We start from the raw sequence: 22,136 nt of genomic DNA on the forward strand, positions 1-22,136 counted from the left end.
ATAATAATTGAAATATTTGTTTGAACGAAATTAAATATTTGATTTTTTTTGGTTAAATATTCTATTAGTTAAAAATTATATTGAAATCTGTAAAGAATTAAAACTATTTTTTAAAATCAATTTTATATATTTTTAAAATAAATAAAGAAGTAAAAAAAAAAAAAAGAAAAAAAAAAAAAGAAACGTGCAAAAACAAGAGTGAAGATCGCCTGCCTTCCCGTTCGTTCCGCTGTATTACGCCGAAAAAAAAAAAGGAGAAACAAAAAAAATTAGCACTCAATCTCTCGTCTTTTTCCGTCTCTCGTTACCCTAAATTTTCCCCTAAATTTCCCTGCAGATCGATTCTCTAATGATCGATTAGTGTAGCTGAGAATAGATCGATTTTTACCCTAAATTTCAGAATCCCGCTCTCTGCTTACCCTAATTTTAGAGGAAACTGCTGATTGATTCGTCCATGAATTAAAAATCAGATGTCTGACGGTAAGCCTTCCGTTCTTCTGTGATTGATTCCTCGTTTGTAGCGCAGTTCGTCTGTTCTGCAGGTGATGCTCGTAAGTACACAAGCACAATCTAAAGGAGAACAGGAAATTGGGAACAATTCAACAGATTTATCAGGTTTTTTTTTTTTTTTTTTTTTTCGCTTTTCAATTTTACGTTTGCTATGATATTCTTTGGTTCCTAGTAAAAGTAAAACGAAAAGAGCATCTCTGTTATCTGAAACCTAGGCATTGAATCTCCGAGGACCATGCTTCCCCCATTTTCCTGTGAAATTTATTTGTGTGATTTTATCTGTACGACTCTTCATTTAGTCAAGTCGTCTCATCAGTTGACATTTTATTACACTTGGTAAGTGAATAACTGTAGCACTTCCCAGTTGGGCTTTCCACTGTGTTATATATCTGTGCCCCATACGTTACTGGTTTACTATTGGTCTCTTTCAATTTCAGCTGTTTTTTCCTGGATTAGGATCAGCGCGATATTATCTTGGGTACTTACGTTTTCTAATTTTGTTTAATAGAGAAATCTTTTTATTTAGTTTTTAAATTATGTATCCGTTCCACTGCCTATGAATGATTATTATGTGGTAGTTTTCTGACCTCGTCTGAGTTATACTCTGGTAGTTAGAGGATGTAAGCTAAGGAAAGTGACCATGCATCCTAATTTTATTGCCAGATATCTTGGCAGGTGCCTGATAAAACTGGTGTGCAGTTATCTGGAGAGGTGGTCCTCCACGTGCTACGTTCAATATGGACCCTGAACTCTATAAAGCGCGTATCTTCATGCAAGAGAAAATGTAAGCTTTATCATTATATATCTATCCTTGATGAGTACTTCAGGTCTTCAGGGGCTGTATCTTTTGTATATGTGCCTCCTTCTGTCCCTTAACTGCACCTGCCCCCCTACTTTACATAGCTTCTGAAAACCCTAATGACTTATAGAAGGATGCATACACGTTGTTCTGCTTTTTTCTCCTAAGCTTTGTTTGTGTGACTGGGGATAGCCATTACCACTCGCTTTCTTCTTTAGTGCTGGGGAAGGGAAACAATTATTTATCGGGCTAGATCATCATTTACTTTTTTTTTTTTTTTTTTGTCAGGTTAAGATTGTTTTTCTATAAGATGTTGTAGCTTAAGTTACATTTTGGAGAAATGATATTGCAGCATAAACTTAATTTGATAAAAAAAATTTAACATTTATTTGCTTTTCCTATTATTCTTATCATCATTTTTATTTGTTTGCATGTGTCAAGCTAGACTGAATTTTAACAGGCATTGTTATCAACTTATTTTTGCCTTGCGCCTCTCAAGCATTGGTGACTTGTCATTTTGTTGATACCATGTTATTTTTAGTGTTTAGTTGGTTTTCAAGTTTATATGATCATAGATTCTAGTTCTTGATCAGTAGGACTTTTTAGACCTTAATTTTGTAGTTTATATATGATAATTTTTCATTTTCCAGTGAATTGTTGCTTCAGAAATTTTTGGTCTTGCCAGTTAAAATGTTTGGTCTTCTGCTTTTCAGCTTTGAGATCTTATTACAGCGGCATCAACGACCCATTGATGAAATACAGAAGCTGAAGTTTAAGGATATCGTGAAGCGCTTAGAGGAGGGCCTTTTTAAAACTGCTCATACAAAGGTCTCCACTCCCAACCCCACCCGATTGTAAAAAAATTTCTTTACCACTAAACATAGTTTGGAGAGACCACCTCTTATGTGGTTTTATCTTTTATGTCTCAAATAACCAAGCATGTTAACTTTTTACCTACTGTGGTGCTAAATAACTTTGGTGTTCATCGGTTTTTTCTATGAATAACTTTTGCTGTTATGCTAATATGACATAGGATGACTATATGAACCTGGATACACTGGAAACTCGTTTGCATAATTTGATCAAGCGCTCGCCTCCAAATAATCAGAACCAGCAATATCAACAGGTGGTTAGTTCTTCTTCTACAATAAGTCAGATGATTCCAACTCCTGGTATGGCTCACAGTGGGAATTCAAAAATGATGGTTGCGTCTTCGGATGATTCCGTTATTTCTACTAGTGCTAGCTTAGCACCTACGACTGTTAGCACAGGAAGCATCATGCCTACTGGTGGAATAAATGGTGGCTCCTTCAACAGAGCTGACGGTGCTTTCCACTTATTAAATTCTTTCTCCATGTCAAAAGGTCTGCTTTTATGAAAAATGTACTAATATCTTCCTTTGCAGGTCCCTTGTCGAATGGATATCAGCAGTCTCCTAGTTATTCGGTTGTTTCTGGTGGAACTATATCATCTGCTGGTGCACAAAGAATTGCTAGCCAAATGATTCCTACACCTGGCTTTAGTAATAATATTAACCATATAAGCAGCAACCAGTCTTATGTGAGCAGGGACTCTTCCAGTAATGGTAGTGGCCTTCCCAGTGTTGAACCGACAGGGTTGTCTCAAGTGCAATTGCAAAAGCAGCATATTGGTGGTCAGAACAATCGTATATTACACAATCTTGGTAGCCAAATGGGTAGTGGAATAAGGTCGGGTTTACAGCAGAAATCTTATGGGTTTACAAATGGAGCTGTAAATGGTAGCTTAGGATTAATTGGTGGTAATGTACAACTTATGAAAGAATCTAGCACCTCAGAGGGCTACCTAGCTGTCCCGTCTTATGGTAATTTAACCAAACCTGTACAACAATCCTTTGATCAGAATGAGAAATCGTTGGTGCAAGGTATAATCTCTTTCTTATCTTTATTGGCTCCATCTTTTTTGTCTAGTAGTTCTTGATGAAATATCACTTCATGACATGATTTGTGATCGATCAATTTCTTTATGCAGGTGATGGATATGGAATGAATAATAACGATTCCTTTGGGTCCGAAAATCTTTATGGTTCTGCAACATCTGTTGGATCAATGATGACTGCTCACAACTTGAACTCGGCCAATTTGTCATCTATATCTAAAACCAGTTCATCTTTCTCCTCTAACCAGTCAAATTTTCATGGAGCTCAACAGGGTACTCACTCCCCCCTCATTGATGGGTCAGATAAGATGAATTTCCAACCTCCGCTATCTTCCAGGGAAAACATCATTGATTCTCATACACAGCAGCAGTTTCAACAATCGCATCACCAATTTCAACCACAACTATTTCTTCAACAATCGAGTGTCCAGAAACAGCAAATTCAACCTCAGCAGCACCTATTGAATAATGATTCTTTTAGTCAGGTTCAGTTAGTGTCCAACCTAGGAAGTCATGTGAAACAGGAACCTGGTGGGGAGCATCACAGTGGGCCTTATCAACCACAAGTTACTGAACATTTCCCATTACCTGAGACGCATAACCAATTTCAACAGAATTCTAGTGATGACTGTGTGAGGAATTCTCAATATCTTTCTGTTTCATCTAGCCAGAATGATATTTGCTCCCCGCTTTCTCAAAACTCTCAACAGATGCAGCAATTTTTTCATCCGCATCTATCAAACTCAAATTCTCAAAATCGTTTTAGCAATCATGCCGGGGCTCTATCAGATGCAACTTTGCAAGGTCAATGGCATCCTCAATCACAAGATAGAAATCACAGGCCAGGGAGCATTGTTCATGAGCAAAATGTCCAAAGTGATTTCCATAGAAAGGTATCTGGTCACGATAAAATGCAATGTGATAATTTACCTACGGAAGGATCAACAATTGGACACTCTGTTGTGACTGGAACTAAATCTGAGCCTCCTAATCCCCTTAATGCAACCTGCCAGAATAACAATAGTATGCGCCAGTTTAGAAATCAGCAGAAATGGCTTCTGTTCATGCGACATGCCCGTCGCTGTGGAGCTCCTGAAGGGAAATGTCCAGAGCGTAACTGTATTACTGTTCAAAAATTGTGGCAACATCTTGATAAATGCAGTTCTTCTCAATGCAGATATCCCCGTTGCCAACATACCAAGGTATTGCTTCATCATCACAAGCAATGTAAGGATCCAAACTGTCCTGTTTGCATTCCTGTCCGAAGCTATATCCAGAGCCGAAAAAAAGTGTGTGTCCGCAATGCATCTGATTCAAATTTGCAAAAATCAACCAATGGATTCCCCAAATCCTGTGATACTCCAGATAATTCCGCTAGGTTTAGTTTGAAGACTCCTCAGGGTACTGAAACTTCAAAAGATCTGCAATCTTCTCTTAAACGCATGAAGATAGAGCAGTCTTCTCAGTCTCTTGTTCCTGAGAGTGAGAGTTCGGCAGTCTCAACTTCTGCTATGAGTGAAAGACCAATGTCTTTGGACGGACAGTGCCAAAATTATCAGCATGGTGATGTTACTATGGCTGTTAAGCATGAGCCTGTAGATGTAAAAATGGATGTACTGCAGAGTTCTACTCTCGAAAGCCATAGTGATTTGAAGGAGGCTAATGCAGACAATAATTGCAGCCATAGGTCTGATGGTGACCTTGATGAGCTTTCTAGTTTACCAAAGCAAGAGAATGTTAAAATTGAGAAAGAGACAGAGTCAAGCTTGCAAGATACTTCAACACATGTCAGTGAGCCTGCAGCCGCCACCAAGTCTGGCAAGCCAAAAATTAAAGGGGTGTCACTAACTGAGTTGTTCACTCCTGAACAAGTGAGAGAACATATCCTTAGTCTCAGACAGTGGGTTGGCCAGGTTAGTTAACAAGGTTTCTTTTTGTGCTCTGTTTTACTAAATTAGTTAATTAATTATTTTATTTTAATGTCTTCTCGTCATTGATCAGGGATGTTTTCTTTTCTTATTTACTTCTATTTTTATTTAGGAAATAAACTTTTCATCGGAAATATATTCTTGGATTCTTAATGTCTGGGATGTTTTTTACTACCTTGGGTAAGAACCAATCAAGAAATTCCATTTTTCCCTTCTAAGATCCAAAAGTGTTTCTATTTTGTTTTTGCCATTTTTTGGGGGGTGAAGGATATAGAGATATATTTGAGAATATGTTTATAAAAATAAAAATAAAAATAAATTTTATTTACATAATATGTTCTATGTAGCCCATAAAGTAGTTCCATGTAGTAACTTATAGTCGGTTGACGTTAATACATAAGGATCTACAAAAGATTTGTTTTTGCGTCAATTCAAAACCCAGAAACTGTGTCCTTGAGTTATAAGATCCTTTTCATTTTCAATCTTTATTGGATTTTTTAAGTACAAATGTAAAAGGGGTATTTTATGTTTGATTTTTGTGTAGGACTTTTCATCTCCCTGGTTGGAACCCTTTGTTTCATATATGTTAAGATTTTTTTTACAAATAATTTTTTGGTGGTATGTATTATGGGGTACTTAACCCGTGAGTGATGAAGTGCACTTTGCCATCTCAAAATTTCTTTCTTTTACTATTTTCTTTTTCTCCAGAGCAAATCCAAGGCTGAGAAGAATCAAGCAATGGAACAATCAATGAGTGAGAATTCCTGTCAATTGTGTGCAGTTGAGAAACTTACTTTTGAGCCGCCACCTATATATTGCACGCCATGTGGTGCTCGTATAAAGAGAAATGCAATGTATCATACGGTAGGTGCTGGTGATACGCGGCATTATTTTTGTATTCCTTGTTACAATGATGCTCGTGGAGAGGCTATAGTTGTTGATGGGACTGCCATTCCCAAATCAAGATTAGAGAAGAAGAAAAATGATGAAGAGACTGAGGAATGGGTATGTTTTATTTATAATATGCTATGTTTGATTTTAGATTTTCTTATGCTTCCAATTTCAGTTTTTCAACCATCCCAATGCTTTCTTTCAGTGGGTTCAATGTGATAAATGTGAAGCATGGCAGCATCAGATCTGTGCTCTTTTCAATGGTCGAAGAAATGATGGCGGTCAAGCCGAGTATACTTGTCCAAATTGTTACATTCATGAAATTGAAAGAGGAGAGCGCATACCATTACCTCAAAGTGCAGTTCTTGGTGCCAAAGACTTGCCTAAAACAATTCTTAGTGATCACATAGAACAACGGTTAGTTAGGAAATTGAAACAGGAAAGACTGGAAAGGGCAAGAATTCAAGGAAAAAGTTATGATGAGGTGATTTCAACTAACCTATCTCTGACTTATAAATATGTTGGGAAGTATTTTTTTTTGTTGGATATAAGTTATCTTGTGTCTCTTCAGTATGCGTTTTTTTAGCTCATGAATTTCTATCATATCAAAGGGACAAGTGGTAAATCTAAATGTTTTTGAGTTTGAGTTCAATTATTGGCTACTTATAGAGGATATATGCCAAATGTCATAGGGTTAGTTGGATGCGATTAATCAGGGTGAGGATAATTTTGCTGGGATACACGGTTAAAAAAAGAAAAGAAATAGTGGATGTTATTCATCCTGCTGAACACTGAAATGATTGGGTTGTTGTAATTTCAGATTGTCAAAAGCAAACTTATGATGTTGAAGGCAATCCTTATAATCGTAATTTAACAATAATTATTTTTTTAGTAAGTTCTTTATTCATTTTTTAAAAAAAAAAAAAGTTGTTAAAACTGAATCCCTCAATCCAAGAATCAAAGTAAAAGGTACACAGTTCGATAGAAATTTGGAGCAAATTAAGTTTTTGGGCTATTCTTGGTGCATTTTTTTCCACTTTTTTGTTATTAGATTACTTTGTTGATCTTCTCCAATTGGAATTTTTTTTTTTTTTTTTTTTGACTGATTAAAGTCTTGCACATATTTTGTTCTTTTTCGTTTGTTCAATGAATTTGTTTTTTTAAGTTTCATAAAAAGCCTTAATTGAAAAGAATGGCGGTGCTAGATTTGAGTTGAAGTCCCTGAAAGCGTATGGTATTTCTTTCTAATCTTTTCTTTCCCGGGGGGGTAGGAATCTGCAATTGGATTTTCCCATGTACTGCCAATTGTTCTATTCTTGAATAAAATTCTCAACTTTCAGTTTGTGCACTTTTCTTTTGGTGAATTTCTGTCTTATTTTCTCCTTGTGGAAAACACCAAGAGACTTGATCTGTCATGACTGCTACTCGAACTTCAGCATGTGTTTTCTTTGTCTCACCTGTTATTTTGTTGGCGTGTTGCTAGGTTCCTGGAGCCGATGGACTTGTCATTAGAGTTGTTTCTTCGGTTGACAAAAAGTTGGAAGTTAAGCAAAGGTTTCTAGAAATTTTTCAAGAAGAAAATTATCCGTTTGAGTTCCCTTACAAATCTAAGGTACAAAGAAAGCATGAAGGACTATGATTAGGACCATTGTATTGTTTAATTTATTAGATATGAACTTCTAGTGTAGTATGAGTTGCTAGGTAATTAGTTGTTAGTATCATCTGAAGCTATCTTCTCTTTTTTTCTTGCCAGGCAATTCTATTGTTTCAGAAGATCGAAGGTGTTGAAGTGTGCCTATTTGGCATGTATGTTCAAGAATTTGGGTCTGAATGTCAGTTTCCTAATCAGCGTCGTGTTTATCTCTCATACCTTGATTCAGTGAAGTATTTCAGACCTGAGATTAAGACACACACTGGGGAGGCTCTTCGCACTTTTGTTTACCATGAAATTCTGGTCAGTTTTATTATTTCAAATACCCTTATCTAAACTAGTATTATTTCATATTGCCTGTGGCTAATCTTAGTCGCACCTTTTGTTATTTAGTTATCTACAAGATGCTATTGTATTTTATCCCTATTTTTATCCTTTCAGATAGGATACCTTGAATATTGCAAAAAACGGGGATTCACAAGCTGCTATATATGGGCATGTCCTCCATTGAAGGGTGAAGATTATATATTATATTGCCATCCAGAAATCCAGAAAACACCAAAATCTGATAAACTTCGGGAGTGGTAAGAGAGAGTTCATCAACCCTCGGGATAAAATTTTTGGATGCTATTTCTGCTCTCTAGTTTCAGATATAAGTTTTTTTTTTTTTTTCCTTTCTAACTCCTCATTTGGCATGTTGTTCAATTTCAGGTATTTATCAATGTTGAGAAAAGCTTCCAAGGAAAATATTGTTGTTGATCTCACTAATCTATATGACCATTTCTTTGTCTCTACTGGTGAGTGTAAGGCTAAGGTCACTGCAGCAAGGTTGCCGTATTTTGATGGTGATTATTGGCCTGGTGCTGCGGAGGATTTGATTTATCAGCTTCGCCAAGAAGAGGATGGAAGGAAACAGAACAAAAAAGGATTGACTAAAAAGACGATCACAAAGAGAGCTTTAAAAGCATCTGGGCAGTCTGACCTTTCTGGTAACGCGTCAAAGGATCTGCTACTAATGCATAAAGTAATATTTCTTTTCCAAGCCTTTCTGTTTTCATATTTTTATATTTGGTCTGCAATTAGATATTGATAATGTAAAAGATACCTATGTGTTCTTAATGACAAATATAAAAATATAATTGGGAAGGGGCATGGAATGTGACCAAGTTTAATGCTTTGGACGAATTTAAAATTTTTAATTGTAGTAAATAAATTTATTGACATTTGGGTAGCTCAATCGTTTGCCATGTCTTTTATTCCACATTTATTTCTCTCTTTGACACGTGTTCGTCGCGTCATTTTCATTTTTTCTGAACACGTTCTTTTGCATATAATTTTGAATGTATCCTTATGATTAAATGTTATGCTGGAGGAGGGTTAAGTTTTGCAAATTGTAAGATTATGAGCTAAATAACCACTTGTTAGAAGATTAAATAATCAATTTAATGGCATGGAGTTGTGTTTTCTACTTCATATGTATGTTTTATATATATTAGAAAGTTTCTTCTATACTTGATAAATTGAAATCACATATTCTAGCGTGCAATATATTCTTTAAATGGGTGCAATTTTAATTGTGAGGCTCCAGTGAGGTGGCATTAAACCTATTATCTTTAATTGATTTCTGTTATTTCTCCAGCTTGGTGAAACCATTTCTCCAATGAAGGAAGATTTTATCATGGTTCATTTACAGCACGCTTGCAGTCACTGTTGTATTCTGATGGTATCTGGAAGTCGTTGGGTTTGCAACCAATGCAAAAACTTCCAGCTTTGTGATAAGTAAGAGCCCCAAGCTGTTTCTTGTTTCTTCTGCTGCATATTGTATATTATATGTAGTGTTGTAGCGTCTTTAAAATTTAGTGTTGTCCCAGTTATTCACTACAGCGTTGCCCTTTTTATTTTTATTGTTGATGGTGGCTTTTCTAGATATTTCTTTATGTTTTTATTATAATGAATTGATGGAGACTTGATAATACAAAAATGGAATTGGGAAGATGTAGTACCGATCATATCCAAGTTGGCATCTCTTTCTTTTGTTTAGTTGAATTTGTGATGCTATTAACTTTTTGTGGTGGCTGTTGATTTTTATTTTGAAAATACCTGTTTTTTGTTCCACAGGTGCTATGAGACAGAACAAAAACGTGAAGAAAGAGAGAAACATCCCATAAACCAAAGAGAAAAACATCCCATAAATCAAAGAGAAAAACATATCCTCTATCCTGTACGTTGTCGAGTTTGGAAATATATTCTGCATTTTTGTACATTTGTTGAAGTAACTGTTATCTGTAATTGGCGTTCTGTCCAGCCAATGCATCAAAAATGTTTTTAAAGCATTTATCTTTCATCTGTATATATTTTTTTAATTCAGAACTAATATGGGATAGCTGAACTGAACTCTGCAGGAAGAAATCAATGACGTGCCTGTTGATACCAAGGATAAAGATGAGATTCTTGAGAGTGAATTTTTTGACACCAGGCAAGCATTTTTGAGTTTGTGTCAAGGAAATCATTATCAGTATGATACTCTTCGGCGGGCCAAGCATTCTTCAATGATGGTTCTATACCATCTTCATAATCCAACTGCACCTGCGTTTGTCACAACTTGCAACATATGTCATCTGGACATAGAAACTGGTCAAGGTTGGCGTTGTGAAGTTTGCCCTGATTATGATGTATGTAATTCTTGTTACCAAAAGGATGGCGGCATTGATCATCCTCATAAGTTGACTAATCATCCTTCCATGGTTGATCGAGATGCACAAAATAAAGAAGCTCGGCAAGTTCGAGTCTTACAGGTGTTGTGGATATTTTTTTTGTTATTGCATAAGCTCTTAGCCCTATTTCTTCATCCAGTCGTATTCTTGTCATTGCACTTTGCTGCATATTCTGTTAAGCCAAGGACTTGCTTTCTGTATGGTCCGCAACATACCTACCTCTTTTTGGCTTTTCAATCATGTGCCGCTTTTGGTTTCCTTGATGTTCTATGCATTTATTAGTCCCAATATTTACCCCACGTCAAAAGATTATCAATGTACAACAAGGAAAATGTTATACTTCATGTTCTATAAGTTTACGTTTGCTTTATTTTTAGTAGTAATTTGTGATGATTAACTAGACGTTCATCTAATTAGCTGGTTTGATTAAGAAGTCGACAATTAGTCATTTGGCATCTAATTGCAATGTACCCTCATTCTAAGATATAGCATGACCCTGGTGCTGAATTCTACATGTACCATCATTTGGCAGTGTTTGTGGTGCTTGTCATTCATCTTATCGGTTTTATCTTTGGCAATCACCTTGACATATCATGTTCCATTTTACTTTAATCCCATGTGGTCGTGCATACATGAATTTCTTATTTTATTTTCTATGGCTTACTCTTGTTAGTTTTTGATGTTGCAGCTTAGAAAAATGCTCGATCTTCTGGTGCATGCGTCTCAATGTCGTTCTGCACATTGTCAGTATCCAAATTGTCGGAAGGTGAAGGGGCTTTTTCGACATGGGATACAATGCAAAATACGTGCGTCTGGTGGTTGTGTTCTCTGCAAGAAAATGTGGTATCTCCTTCAACTACACGCTCGAGCTTGCAAAGAATCTCAATGCCATGTACCCCGTTGCAGGTAATCTCAACATCCTTTCATCAAGAGCTACTTACTTCAAGTCTTTTATTTACCTTCATTTTCTTTTTCATTCCTAAGTTTACAATATCTGTCTCTGTGCATCATATGAATCGAGTTTAAAGGTTCAATTTTTAATGTAATTCAGAGATCTCAAAGAGCACCTAAGGCGGCTGCAGCAGCAATCAGATTCACGAAGAAGAGCAGCTGTGATGGAAATGATGAGACAGAGAGCTGCAGAACTGAACAATACCGGGTAACCAGTTCGTCTGTTGGTTGGTTTACATTATTATTGATGATCAAATTTGAACTGAAGCCACTCTTGAAAGAGCACTGCTAGGGAAGGGAATCAGTCAGTGACTGACTTGCACAACTTCATCATATTGGTTAAATATTCAGCTTTAGGAAGCAATTCTTTTATTCTATAGTTCTACGACTCGATTTTTCCCCCCCAACAGAAAAGCGAGACCCGAGCAGCCAGCAGCTACCCACCTTCGTCTTCATCTACCACTAACCACCATGCTCTTCTAATGCCCATTGCCCTGATCCCACCAACTCATTCATTCTTCCTTTTTAATCTGTAAAATACCACCTTTTGGTAGCACGCACGTCTACTTATGTTCATAAGATTAAATAATTAGCTTCAGGAAGTGCCCAAGGAAACGTACATTTACTTGTATAATTTGGCTACTACGTTATTTATAGATCAGCAACTTCAGTTTTCCATTTGATTTCAAGCATTGTATTATATTAGCTTTATGTAAATTGCTTTATTTCTGTGTTCGGTTCGTGGTCGGTAATCCGAAAACATAAATTTAGATTTGTATTTTCATGTTTTCAAATATGTGTTTGATAACTGGCTTATAAATTGGATTCATAGTAACTAAATATTGTGTTGAATATAAATTTTTATTAATTGATTTTATGCTATTAAAGTTCGTTTTATTATTATTTTGTTATGTTGTGTATATTTTTTAATTTAAATTTATAACATGAAATGTTTTGTTTATTACAGTTATGTTATGTTTTGTTTATCGAGTACGAAGCCATATCCTAGAGTTGTTCGTCCTTGGTTCACTAGAACAAAATTCTTTTACTTTAATTTATCTAGGTGGTTTGAATTATGGAAGTTAGTTAATAATGGCGGGGAAATGCTCGGTGTCACAATCACGCTTTCTTGGCAATTTTGACGTATGGTCGAGCCTCGAGCCACATTTTGAAAAAAAAATGTTTTCGAAAATGTGGGTAAGAAAAACCGTTGAAAGTAAGTATTGTGAAAGTTAATTGCATTGAAAATAGGTAGGCAAAAGAGATTATAATACTTGGTCGGGGAGGTTTGATGACTACTTGGTCGGGGGAGGTTCCGTATTTGGCGTGTTGTGGGAATGTCCTAAACAATTTTGACCATGATACTTGGCTTCTTGATCAATGCTATAATCGATCAATGATAAACTCATGTTTGCAAATACGACAACAAATTTTATTCCATTACAACTATCGTTTCCTTAAAAAGAAAAAATGGGTCGAGAATAATAAGAAAGATCTTCAAAAACTAAACAATTATGGAACAAAATCGTAGCGAAACGAGCATATAGTCGAGCATATGGTGTGGAAGCAATCTTAAGAGGGAAGAATATTGGAAATGGAAAGCTATGGATGTAAGGTTTCAAGGACTACAATGCCGCGTTATTTTTATTTGCTTTGCCTAATTTATTATTGGCGATGGCGATGGGAAACGCCCTTTTTTTCTTCCTTTTTTAAAGCACATGCGACTTTAAAATTAAACAAAATAATTAATTAAACTCCTTTATATCCCAATTTAATATAATAAAAATATATAATATAAAAAAAAGGAAAAAAAGTGGGAATAAAGCCAGCTGGAAAATTGAAATTCCTTAAATATAATTATATTCAAATTCATAAAGTTAATTTCCATTAATCTTCTTTTATAAAATAATTTTAATTTTAATTTCCTTACTCTCTCTCTTATTTATTTACTACATTAATTTTTTTAATTTAGTTTCTTGCTAGTTGATGTATTTTTTGTTCTAGTTAGTTACTATTTGTTATTATTGATGGGTGTTATTTTAATTAACTTTATATTAGCATGTTATTTAATAACACATTTTAATTAATACATATACATATATATATATATATATATATTTGTCAATTTATATTATATAGTTTTGGCCTAAAATTGTAGTATATCATGTTTTCATTATGATCTTCGTTTGTCATGATTCCGTGGTAAGAAAATAGGGCCCAAAAGGATTCTATGCTCTTCAACATGCATTCCACCGACATTTTCTCTTTTACAAATTTGCTAAATAAAAACAAACAAACAAACCTCTCATTTTCAATCTCTTACGGGTCTCTCTCCGTTCATGTTAACATCGAACTTGGAACGGTGATTGTCTTGTACCACTTGTCACAATTGCATTTTTTGCGGCAACGAGACAACAATTGTGTGACACTTCTTCTAACCTAGCAAATAAGTCAAGCTGTGTGAAATTCTGACTTCATGGACCATATCACTGTATACTCGAGCCTCGGATCGTGTTTTGAAAACGATTGTAAAGAAAGTAATGTTGTAAGGTAAAAATGAGTGGATAATGATGACTTTGATAATATATAACTCGGGTAAGAAGAATTGATAAGCGTTGTTTCCGAACTAATAGAAACTAAATTTAAATTTGAGAGACGTGGTCGATGATGGCCTTAAATTTGTATGGTTGGGGTGTTGGTTTAGTCCAAATGGGAAACAAAAAAACAAATGGGAATGAAATTCAGAACATATTAATTTGAGCATTGATGAGAGGATGAAGTGAATGAGGAGATAATGAAGACATGAGTATGGAGTTCCATAAAGATCAAATAAAAAGCTCTCTCCTCTATAATCCACTCGAAAAAATTACGAACTTCGTTCCCCTTTCAATCGACGTAGGATCTCACAGTTCATTCCTTTTTGGGGTTACCGTTGTCGTTGGCACATCGCCCGGTGTCCACTCCCTTTGAAACTCAGTGTATTCTCTGGCACACCGCTTGAAATCTAGCTCTAGTACCATTTGTAACGACTCAAGCCCACCACTAGTAGATTTTGTCTCTTTGAGCTTTCCCTTTTGAGCTTCTCATCAAAGTTTTTAAAACGCGTCTACTAAGAAGAAGTCTCCACACCCTTATAAACAATGTTTCGTTCTTCTTTCCAACCAATATGAGATCTCACAATCTACCTCTTGCGGGGCTCAGTGTCATCGTTGGCATACCACTAATGTCCACCCTCTTCGGAGCTCAACGTCCTCACTGACACACTGCCCTTATAAATATTGTCTTCTTCAAAGTTTTTAAAACGTCAATGCTAAGAAGAGGTTTCCACGCTTTTATAAAGAATGTTTCGGTACTCCTCTCCCAACCTCACATCGGGATCTCACATGCAGTGACTGCGACTGTGGCATGCCCATGCCCTGCCCCGAGATCTGCGTAGGAAGAGAAGCTTTTTATGAGTGCCGACAAATGGATTTGAGACAAGGCTTCCCCACAACGTGATTGTCAAAGCGACCGTGCCATTCAAATCAACGCGCCATCTCCCCAACCTCCGCCTCCGCCCCTTCTTAAATTCCCTCACCTTCCCACCCAAATCCTTCATTTATTCCGACTCCCCTGTTTCCTCCCCTGCTACCTCCCCTGTTTCCTCCCTCAACACAAACCACAAGCAAAGCCACCTCAATAATCCCATCTTAATGGCCAAACTAACCAAAACCCACCTCAAATTTTGGCTGTTTATGCTGCTGATCCTCTTTCCCATGGCTCCGGCGGCGGATCTTGAACAAACAGAGTGCTTAAAAGTCCCCTCGTCGGAGTTCTCCAACTCTGTTCTCTCCACCATCGGCGTCGTGCGCCAGGTCATGCTCATTTTCTCTCCATTCACTAAATTTCTCGGTGATTCCCGCCTTTCCACCGCCATTTCCGACTGTCTCGATTTGCTGGACTCTTCTTCCGACCAGTTGAGCTGGTCGCTCTCCGCCGCCCAAAATCCGAAGGGTAAACGTCTTTGTCGCCAAAACATAATAAATTTCGTTTTTGCATATTAACCCACATCTGTTTTCGTTTTGCATAATCCAGCTAAGAACAACAGCACCGGAGATCTGAGCTCTGATCTGAAGACATGGCTGAGCGCCGCCGGAGTTAACCCAGAAACATGCATGGAAGGATTCGAAGGCACCAATAGCATTGTCAAAGGATTAGTCTCCGAAGGCATCAACCAATTAACTTCTCAGGTTTATAACCTTCTTTCCATGGTGAAATCGATCTCCAATCAGCCGGTCGGAAAAGGGGAGAGCGAGTTTCCTGCCTGGCTCAAAACGGAGGAACAGAGCCTTCTGCAACAAAATGACTTCGCCGCTGATGCGACTGTGGCCGCCGATGGGACAGGGGATTTCACCACCGTGATGGAGGCGGTGCTGGCAGCCCCCGACAAGAGCATGCGACGGTATGTGATATACGTGAAAAAGGGTGTATATTTCGAGAACGTTGAGATCAAGAAGAAGAAATGGAATATCATGATGATCGGAGATGGCATTGACGCCACCGTCATATCCGGTAACCGGAGCTTCATCGACGGCTGGACGACGTTCCGGTCAGCCACCTTCGGTAACCCTTTAACTCTCTCTTCCACTTTGATTCCAAATTAACTGCGGAAAATATCTGCTCCGAAGTGGACCCTTCAACAACTTCGCTTTATGAATACGACTCATTACGAACAGAACAGACAAACAACCCATGTTTTTTCAAACACAAAGAATCTGTTTTTTTTTTGACGTTTTTTCATAAATTTCAAACATGTCATGATATTAGTGTAAAAAACACGTGTATTTTTTCTTAAAAATGCTATTAAATTTTCAAAATTAAATAATTTTCTAAATATTAGTACAAAATATATTAAATGAAAACTATTAATATTTTTTTAAAAAATACTTTCAAGCTTTCAAAATAGTTTTTTAAAAAGTATCTTTTTAATTCGGTTTGAAAAATATTTTTTATAGGGTGATTTTTTTAATAAAAATTAAAAAATATATACTTAAATGAGTATATAACGAGACAATGAGTATCACAGTTCAAAAAAATGAAGCCCAAAGATGATAATATTGGTAGGTTTGAGCGGTTACAAATGGTATAAGAGCTAGTCACGAGTCGGTGGGCCAGCAAAGACGCTGGTCCTCGAGGGTTGGATTGTTAGAATCTACATCGGTATCCAGAATTTATTTGTAAATATTTTTAAAAAAAAATTATAAATATTAAAAGTATTAATATTACTATAAAAATTCATTAGTATTTTTTAAATATAATATTAATGATAATAGTACCTTTTTTTAATTTAAGAATATTATTAAAATTATTTTTATTAATTATTTGGTAATTTTTGATTTGCAGCTGTTAGTGGAAGAGGGTTCATAGCACGAGACATAACGTTCGAGAACACGGCAGGGCCGGAGAAGCATCAAGCCGTGGCACTTAGGTCCGACTCGGACCTATCAGTGTTCTTTAGGTGTCGTATGAGGGGCTACCAAGACACGCTATACACGCACACCATGCGCCAATTCTACCGCGAGTGCCACATCAGCGGCACGGTCGACTTTCTCTTCGGTGACGCAACCGTGGTCTTCCAAAACTGCACCATCCTAGCCAAGAAGGGTCTTCCCAACCAGAAAAACACCATCACTGCCCAAGGCCGAAAGGACCCGAATCAGCCCACCGGCTTCTCCATTCAATTCTGCAATATCTCCGCCGATTCCGACCTGCAGCCGTCGGTTAACGCCACGGCGACGTACCTCGGGAGGCCATGGAAGGAATACTCAAGAACCATTATCATGCAGTCCTACGTTAGCAATGCCATTAGGCCAGAAGGCTGGCTCGAGTGGAATGGCGATTTTGCTTTGAATACTTTGTTTTACGCCGAGTTTATGAATTATGGACCAGGGGCCGGGTTGGCTAAGCGCGTCAACTGGCCGGGTTACCACCGGCTGAACCAAACCAGTGAGGCTACTAACTTCACCGTGTCTCAGTTCATTGAGGGGAACCTTTGGCTGCCATCCACCGGTGTCAAGTTCACCTCAGGATTTGGAGCCAACTAAGGAAGCCATTGGCTTTGGTTTGTACAATGGCCACTAATTATTATTATATGATTCATAGCTATACGTGTTACACGAGCGTGTATGTCTAAGTTAAAAGCTTTGTGTTCGTGAGAATCTAAGACTCATCGACGTAAGCAAAAGAGATCGTTTGGTTTAAGATCTGTGTATATCACCGTGGATAATAAAAAATACGAAAATATGCATTGTCAACCCTTAAATTACTTAACTTATACGAGAATAAGTGAATTTCTTTGAAATCGTGTTCCCGCTTCCTATTTAGTCAACTCTACGAATTACTGACTCGTTGACTTAGCTACACAAGTCACTTACGAATCATTAAATGTATGGATAAAATTAGTAGGAGGAGACACTTAAACGTATCATTTATTGAACGTGGTATTTATGTGTGTCCAATGCATTAATAACTTTCAAATTTTTATATAATAAATAATGTTCGAAATAAAATAATTAAAATAATTATTAATTATTAAAAAAATAAATCATTAATTACGAAAATATTATTTTTAAATTCTCAAATATAAGCTGAATTTTAAATTTAAATAATTTTTTTTATAAATAAAACAGGTAATATAAGATAAAAAGGAAACCATAAAAAATTAAGATAAAAGGTATTTAATTAATATTTAGTTCGTTTTTTTATTTTTTATTTTCAAGATTGAGTTGGTTTATATTTATTTGTAGGTATTAGTCGGTATGTTTTATCCTATTTAAACGTTGTCTGTAACCTTCTATCCCAATGTATTTCTCACTCTTAACTCTGTTTCTTTAAATAATAATCAGATCCCAATTATATTTCTCATTTTTAACTTTGTATAGTTTTTTTTTAAATAATAATATTTTCAGATCGTAGTAGATATTGTGTCAGTAGTCAATGAAATATGAACATTCTCGTTGCTCTAGATGAGATGGCGTTTGTTTTGCAGTCTAGACGAGCAACTATACGCATAGATTCAATGCTTTTAAATTTGCAACAAAGGACTGCGGAGAACGTAAGAGAAGAGGACGAACCATTCATTTCATATATATTTTGAGTTTTTTTTTATAATTTTAAATTTTATTTTTTCTATTTATTTATAAAATACTCGTATATATATTTAAATTTTTTAATAATAGATTATAAAAGTAGATTTTAAATAGAAATTTATTAAATTTGTTAATGAATGAAAAATAATAATTAATATATATTTAAATTAGCGCTGAATCTCTGGGTATTGTGAGGCCGGCAACTAAACTGGGTGCCCTTTGTCTTTAGCATTTAGCCTTTACTTTGCTTCACATTTAAAACACTCTCGTGACTCCCACCACTGCTTCGCGCTCGCTTTCTCTCTCTCTCTCCTTCGTCTTCTCCCCCTTTCATTTGGGTTTTCTTCTACCACCCGGCGGGCAGCGACTCCTCAGATCTCTCCACCAACCCTCATTTGCTTCCAAAAGGTTACAAATCCCGTTCCTCATTTTCCTTCAATCTGCAATTAATCGTTTCTTCTTCAACCTCTGTCAATTGTTCGTTTTCAGTTTTTACTCTCACATTTTTTCTTGTTATGAACAGATGATTTTCTTGCATTGCTCTTTAACTTCACTGGATCTATTTTCTTATAGCTCATTTGCGTTTTATGTATACTTCTTTTGTTCTTCGAGAAATTGATGTGTTCCTAGTCCATTGCGTTTCAATTTGTTGTTTTCTCTCACTTTCTAGTGGTGCCCTTCGATTAACAATGGGTTTTATATTATAGTTCGAGAAGGATTTTTATTTTGGACTAATTTGCTTTAATGTCATCCGTTCGTCAATTTCTATACTATATCTTTGTCTGCTTCCCTTCATGTTCTTATTCGATCGTGATTGAAATTGACCTTTTCAATTGTGGGTTTGTGGAGCATTTTCAGTAGTTAAACTCCATGGTCGATGATGCTGATAACCTTGGCCCCGTTTCTGCAGTTTTAATTTACAGGGATCATCCTGTGAAGTTAAATCCATTTCTGCAACTGTCAAATGACCTTTGACATGGCTCAGAGTGCTAGGACAATGAGTTCTTCCTTTAACTCCAGCAGTGGCAACGATGATGCTCTTCTTCAAAGCTTTGCTGCTGCTTCAAATGGGGATGATTATGATAGCGATGGCTCCAACTTTGCACCCCCGTGAGTGTTTACAAAATACCCAACGCAACTGTTATCTCTAAAATTCTATCCATTTTGTATTTGATTTCATGAATTGATCTAAGAATCAGACATTTAGTGGAACAATGAAAATCAGAAAGCGTTGTATTAGTTTAGTACTATTCTCGTGGGCTTGATGTTTTTTTGAGTAGTTTTTTCTGTCTCTTGATAATTAACCTTCACCTTGGTCGTTTCTGCAGTACTCCTACAACCATATCGATGGCAATTCCAGCCGAACTTGCTGGGGTCATACCTTTGATTGATAGATTCCAGGTGGGAAAATATTTAGGGTACCTGCAAGTGTGAAAGGGTTTGTGCTCTTTATTTTCATTGTATATAATCCCTGAAATTTGATTTCTCTATATGTTATTTTCGAAGGTCGAAGGATTCTTAAGGATGATGCATAAACAGATACATTCTTCTGGAAAACGTGGATTCTTTTCCAAACGATCTGTAGGTCCTCAAGTTCGGGACAAATTCACATTTGAAGATATGTTGTGTTTCCAAAAGGTGAAAACATCTTGTTGTCGTGAAATTTAAGTACTCACTAGAATCTTACACAAGTAAGTTGCAAATTTGTGCAGGATCCAATACCAACTTCATTACTTAAAATTAACTCTGACTTGGTGAGCCGAGCCATTAAACTATTCCAAATAATCTTGAAGTACATGGGTGTCGACTCATCTGATAGAGTTAATGCAATAAGCTTAGATGAACGAATTGAGCTCGTTGGAAAACTATACAAGCAAACTTTGAAACGTTCAGAGCTTCGAGATGAACTTTTTATCCAAATCTCAAAGCAAACTAGAAATTCTCCCGATTGGTATGCTCTAAAATATATTTTTTTTCCTTGTTCATCCTTGGTTTTAATGATTAAATTCTAAGTTCAATATACTACCATATCTTTTGGATTGATCTCTCTATGTATATGAATAAATATTACAGGCAATATTTGATCAAAGCATGGGAGCTGATGTATCTATGTGCATCTGCCATGCCTCCTAGCAAGGATATTGGTGGATATCTTTCAGAGTATGTTCATACTGTTGCACAAGGCAGTAGTACTGATTCAGAGGTTCGAGTTTTTGCATTAAATACACTGAATGCTTTAAAGCGTTGCATGAAGGCGGGTCCCAGGCATATAATACCTGGTCGTGAGGAAATTGAAGCTCTTTTAACAGGGCGAAAGCTTACAACCATAGTGTTTTTCTTGGATGAAACTTTTGAAGAAATCACATACGATATGACAACAACAGTGGCTGATTCTGTTGAGGTTGATTCATAACTTCGTGTTTTCTACATGTTTTATTTATTTATTTATTTTAAATAAAAAACTTGAGAATAGTTTTTTTCTTTGTAAATTAGGGGTGGAAAGTTTTTTTCCTTGTGGCTCCGATCTAAAATCTTAACTCATTTCATTATTTTTGTTCAGGAACTTTCAGGAATTATAAAACTGTCAGTACACTCTAGCTTCAGTCTTTTTGAATGCCGTAAGATTGTCAGTGGGGCTAAAGCACTTGATCTCGGAAATGGTACAATTTAACTCATTACATTTTGTTTCTAATTTGAACGGTCAAATAGACATCTTAATCTTACATGAAATTCTTCTCAACAGAGGAGTATGTTGGGCTTGATGATAACAAATATATTGGAGATCTGTTAGCAGAATTCAAGGCAGCAAAAGATCGAAGTAAAGGAGAAATTCTGCACTTCAAGCTGACATTTAAAAAGAAGCTGTTTCGGGAGTCTGATGAAGCTGTTGCAGACCCAATGTTTATACAGCTATCATATGTTCAGGTACAAATGTTTTTGCTGTGGTTAAATTAGATATTTGCATTTTGGTTTGTTCTGTCTAAGAGATTCATGAACTTTAAAAAATGTCTGACGGATCCCCTTTACCTTGAAAATTGTCCGATAAGTCTTTGGACTAAAAAATGTATATGGTAGGTGAGGGATCTATTAAACACGTAATTAAAAGTTTATAGATGTATTAGATACATTCAAAAGTTTAGGAACATGATACACGTTATAAAGTTTATGGATCTAATACACGTAACATTGAAAGTTTAGTAACCCAACCTATTAGATGTTTTTTTTGAAACTAGAGACCCTTTTAGACACAACTTTAAATTTTAAGATTCTATTTGATAACTAATTGGTTTTTGGTTTGTAGTTTTTGAAAATTGTGCTTGTTTTCTCATTATTTTTCTTGAAAAAGAAAACATTTTGATAAGATATCTTTAAAAACAATTATATTATATTTTGAAGAATATCCTTAGCAATCAATACATTGATGTTAATAAACATTTAACATCTATCAGTCTATGTTTGCAGCTTCAGCATGACTATTTGTTGGGGAATTATCCTGTTGGAAGGGATGATGCTGCTCAGCTGTCAGCATTACAGATCCTGGTTGAAATTGGGTTTATTAGCAGTCCAGAATCTTGCACGTAGGTGTTTTTTTTTTTTTTTTTTTTTTTTTTTTTTTTTTTTTTTTTTTTTTTTTTTTTTTTTTTTTTT

General features: G+C 36.0%; 3 protein-coding genes across 6 annotated transcripts in view; all 3 read left to right on the forward strand.

Annotated features, from left to right (window-relative positions):
* Positions 1–207: 207 nt before the first annotated feature.
* LOC111442030 (histone acetyltransferase HAC1-like) lies at positions 208–12,047 on the forward strand. 3 transcript variants are annotated; one of them, XM_023079287.1, is made up of 17 exons: positions 208–615; positions 1,174–1,294; positions 2,023–2,137; positions 2,343–2,634; positions 2,715–3,212; positions 3,320–5,139; positions 5,863–6,159; positions 6,251–6,529; positions 7,529–7,657; positions 7,799–7,999; positions 8,138–8,280; positions 8,408–8,720; positions 9,336–9,475; positions 9,815–9,917; positions 10,099–10,491; positions 11,099–11,316; positions 11,462–12,047. In XM_023079287.1, exons 2-17 carry the CDS (start codon positions 1,248–1,250, stop codon positions 11,571–11,573), a joined length of 5,100 nt encoding a protein of 1,699 aa, XP_022935055.1. In that variant the 5' UTR covers positions 208–615; positions 1,174–1,247; the 3' UTR covers positions 11,574–12,047. The 3 variants fall into 3 exon arrangements, with proteins under 3 accessions (XP_022935055.1, XP_022935048.1, XP_022935063.1); XM_023079280.1 differs by having other exon boundaries at positions 1,186–1,294; XM_023079295.1 differs by having other exon boundaries at positions 208–480; positions 1,186–1,294.
* Positions 12,048–14,763: 2,716 nt separating this feature from the next.
* On the forward strand, positions 14,764–17,655 carry LOC111452924 (pectinesterase/pectinesterase inhibitor PPE8B-like). Its single transcript, XM_023093829.1, has 3 exons — positions 14,764–15,354; positions 15,436–15,963; positions 16,744–17,655. The coding sequence occupies exons 1-3, from the start codon at positions 15,054–15,056 to the stop codon at positions 17,442–17,444; spliced, it is 1,530 nt and encodes a 509-aa protein (XP_022949597.1). The 5' UTR covers positions 14,764–15,053; the 3' UTR covers positions 17,445–17,655.
* Positions 17,656–18,740: 1,085 nt separating this feature from the next.
* Positions 18,741–22,136, forward strand: part of LOC111463430 (kinesin-like protein KIN-14I) — a 9,990-nt gene continuing 6,594 nt past the window's right edge. Inside the window, exons 1-9 of one of the 2 annotated variants that reach the window (XM_023107481.1) lie at positions 18,741–18,965; positions 19,399–19,598; positions 19,817–19,889; positions 19,995–20,126; positions 20,201–20,439; positions 20,562–20,889; positions 21,049–21,148; positions 21,232–21,413; positions 21,951–22,066. In XM_023107481.1, coding sequence (XP_022963249.1) covers positions 19,453–19,598; positions 19,817–19,889; positions 19,995–20,126; positions 20,201–20,439; positions 20,562–20,889; positions 21,049–21,148; positions 21,232–21,413; positions 21,951–22,066 — 1,316 coding nt within the window. In that variant the 5' untranslated portion in view covers positions 18,741–18,965; positions 19,399–19,452. The remainder of the gene's footprint in view (positions 18,966–19,398; positions 19,599–19,816; positions 19,890–19,994; positions 20,127–20,200; positions 20,440–20,561; positions 20,890–21,048; positions 21,149–21,231; positions 21,414–21,950; positions 22,067–22,136) is intronic. The other variant, XM_023107404.1, reaches the window with a different exon arrangement.

Source organism: Cucurbita moschata, unplaced genomic scaffold, assembly GCF_002738365.1.
Source record: "Cucurbita moschata cultivar Rifu unplaced genomic scaffold, Cmos_1.0 Cmo_Scf00001, whole genome shotgun sequence".
Classification (NCBI taxonomy): Eukaryota; Viridiplantae; Streptophyta; class Magnoliopsida; order Cucurbitales; family Cucurbitaceae; genus Cucurbita; species Cucurbita moschata.

Excerpts from the sequence above, each read along its gene's own strand:
- LOC111442030 (XM_023079287.1), top strand. The coding sequence starts at position 1,248 with ATGGACCCTGAACTCTATAAAGCGCGTATCTTCATGCAAGAGAAAAT. Across the intron at positions 5,140-5,862 it reads TCAGACAGTGGGTTGGCCAG|AGCAAATCCAAGGCTGAGAA; the intron begins GTTAGTTAACAA and ends CTTTTTCTCCAG. Across the intron at positions 8,000-8,137 it reads TTGTTTACCATGAAATTCTG|ATAGGATACCTTGAATATTG; the intron begins GTCAGTTTTATT and ends TTATCCTTTCAG.
- LOC111452924 (XM_023093829.1), top strand. The coding sequence starts at position 15,054 with ATGGCCAAACTAACCAAAACCCACCTCAAATTTTGGCTGTTTATGCTG. Across the intron at positions 15,355-15,435 it reads CGCCGCCCAAAATCCGAAGG|CTAAGAACAACAGCACCGGA; the intron begins GTAAACGTCTTT and ends TGCATAATCCAG. Across the intron at positions 15,964-16,743 it reads GTTCCGGTCAGCCACCTTCG|CTGTTAGTGGAAGAGGGTTC; the intron begins GTAACCCTTTAA and ends TTTGATTTGCAG.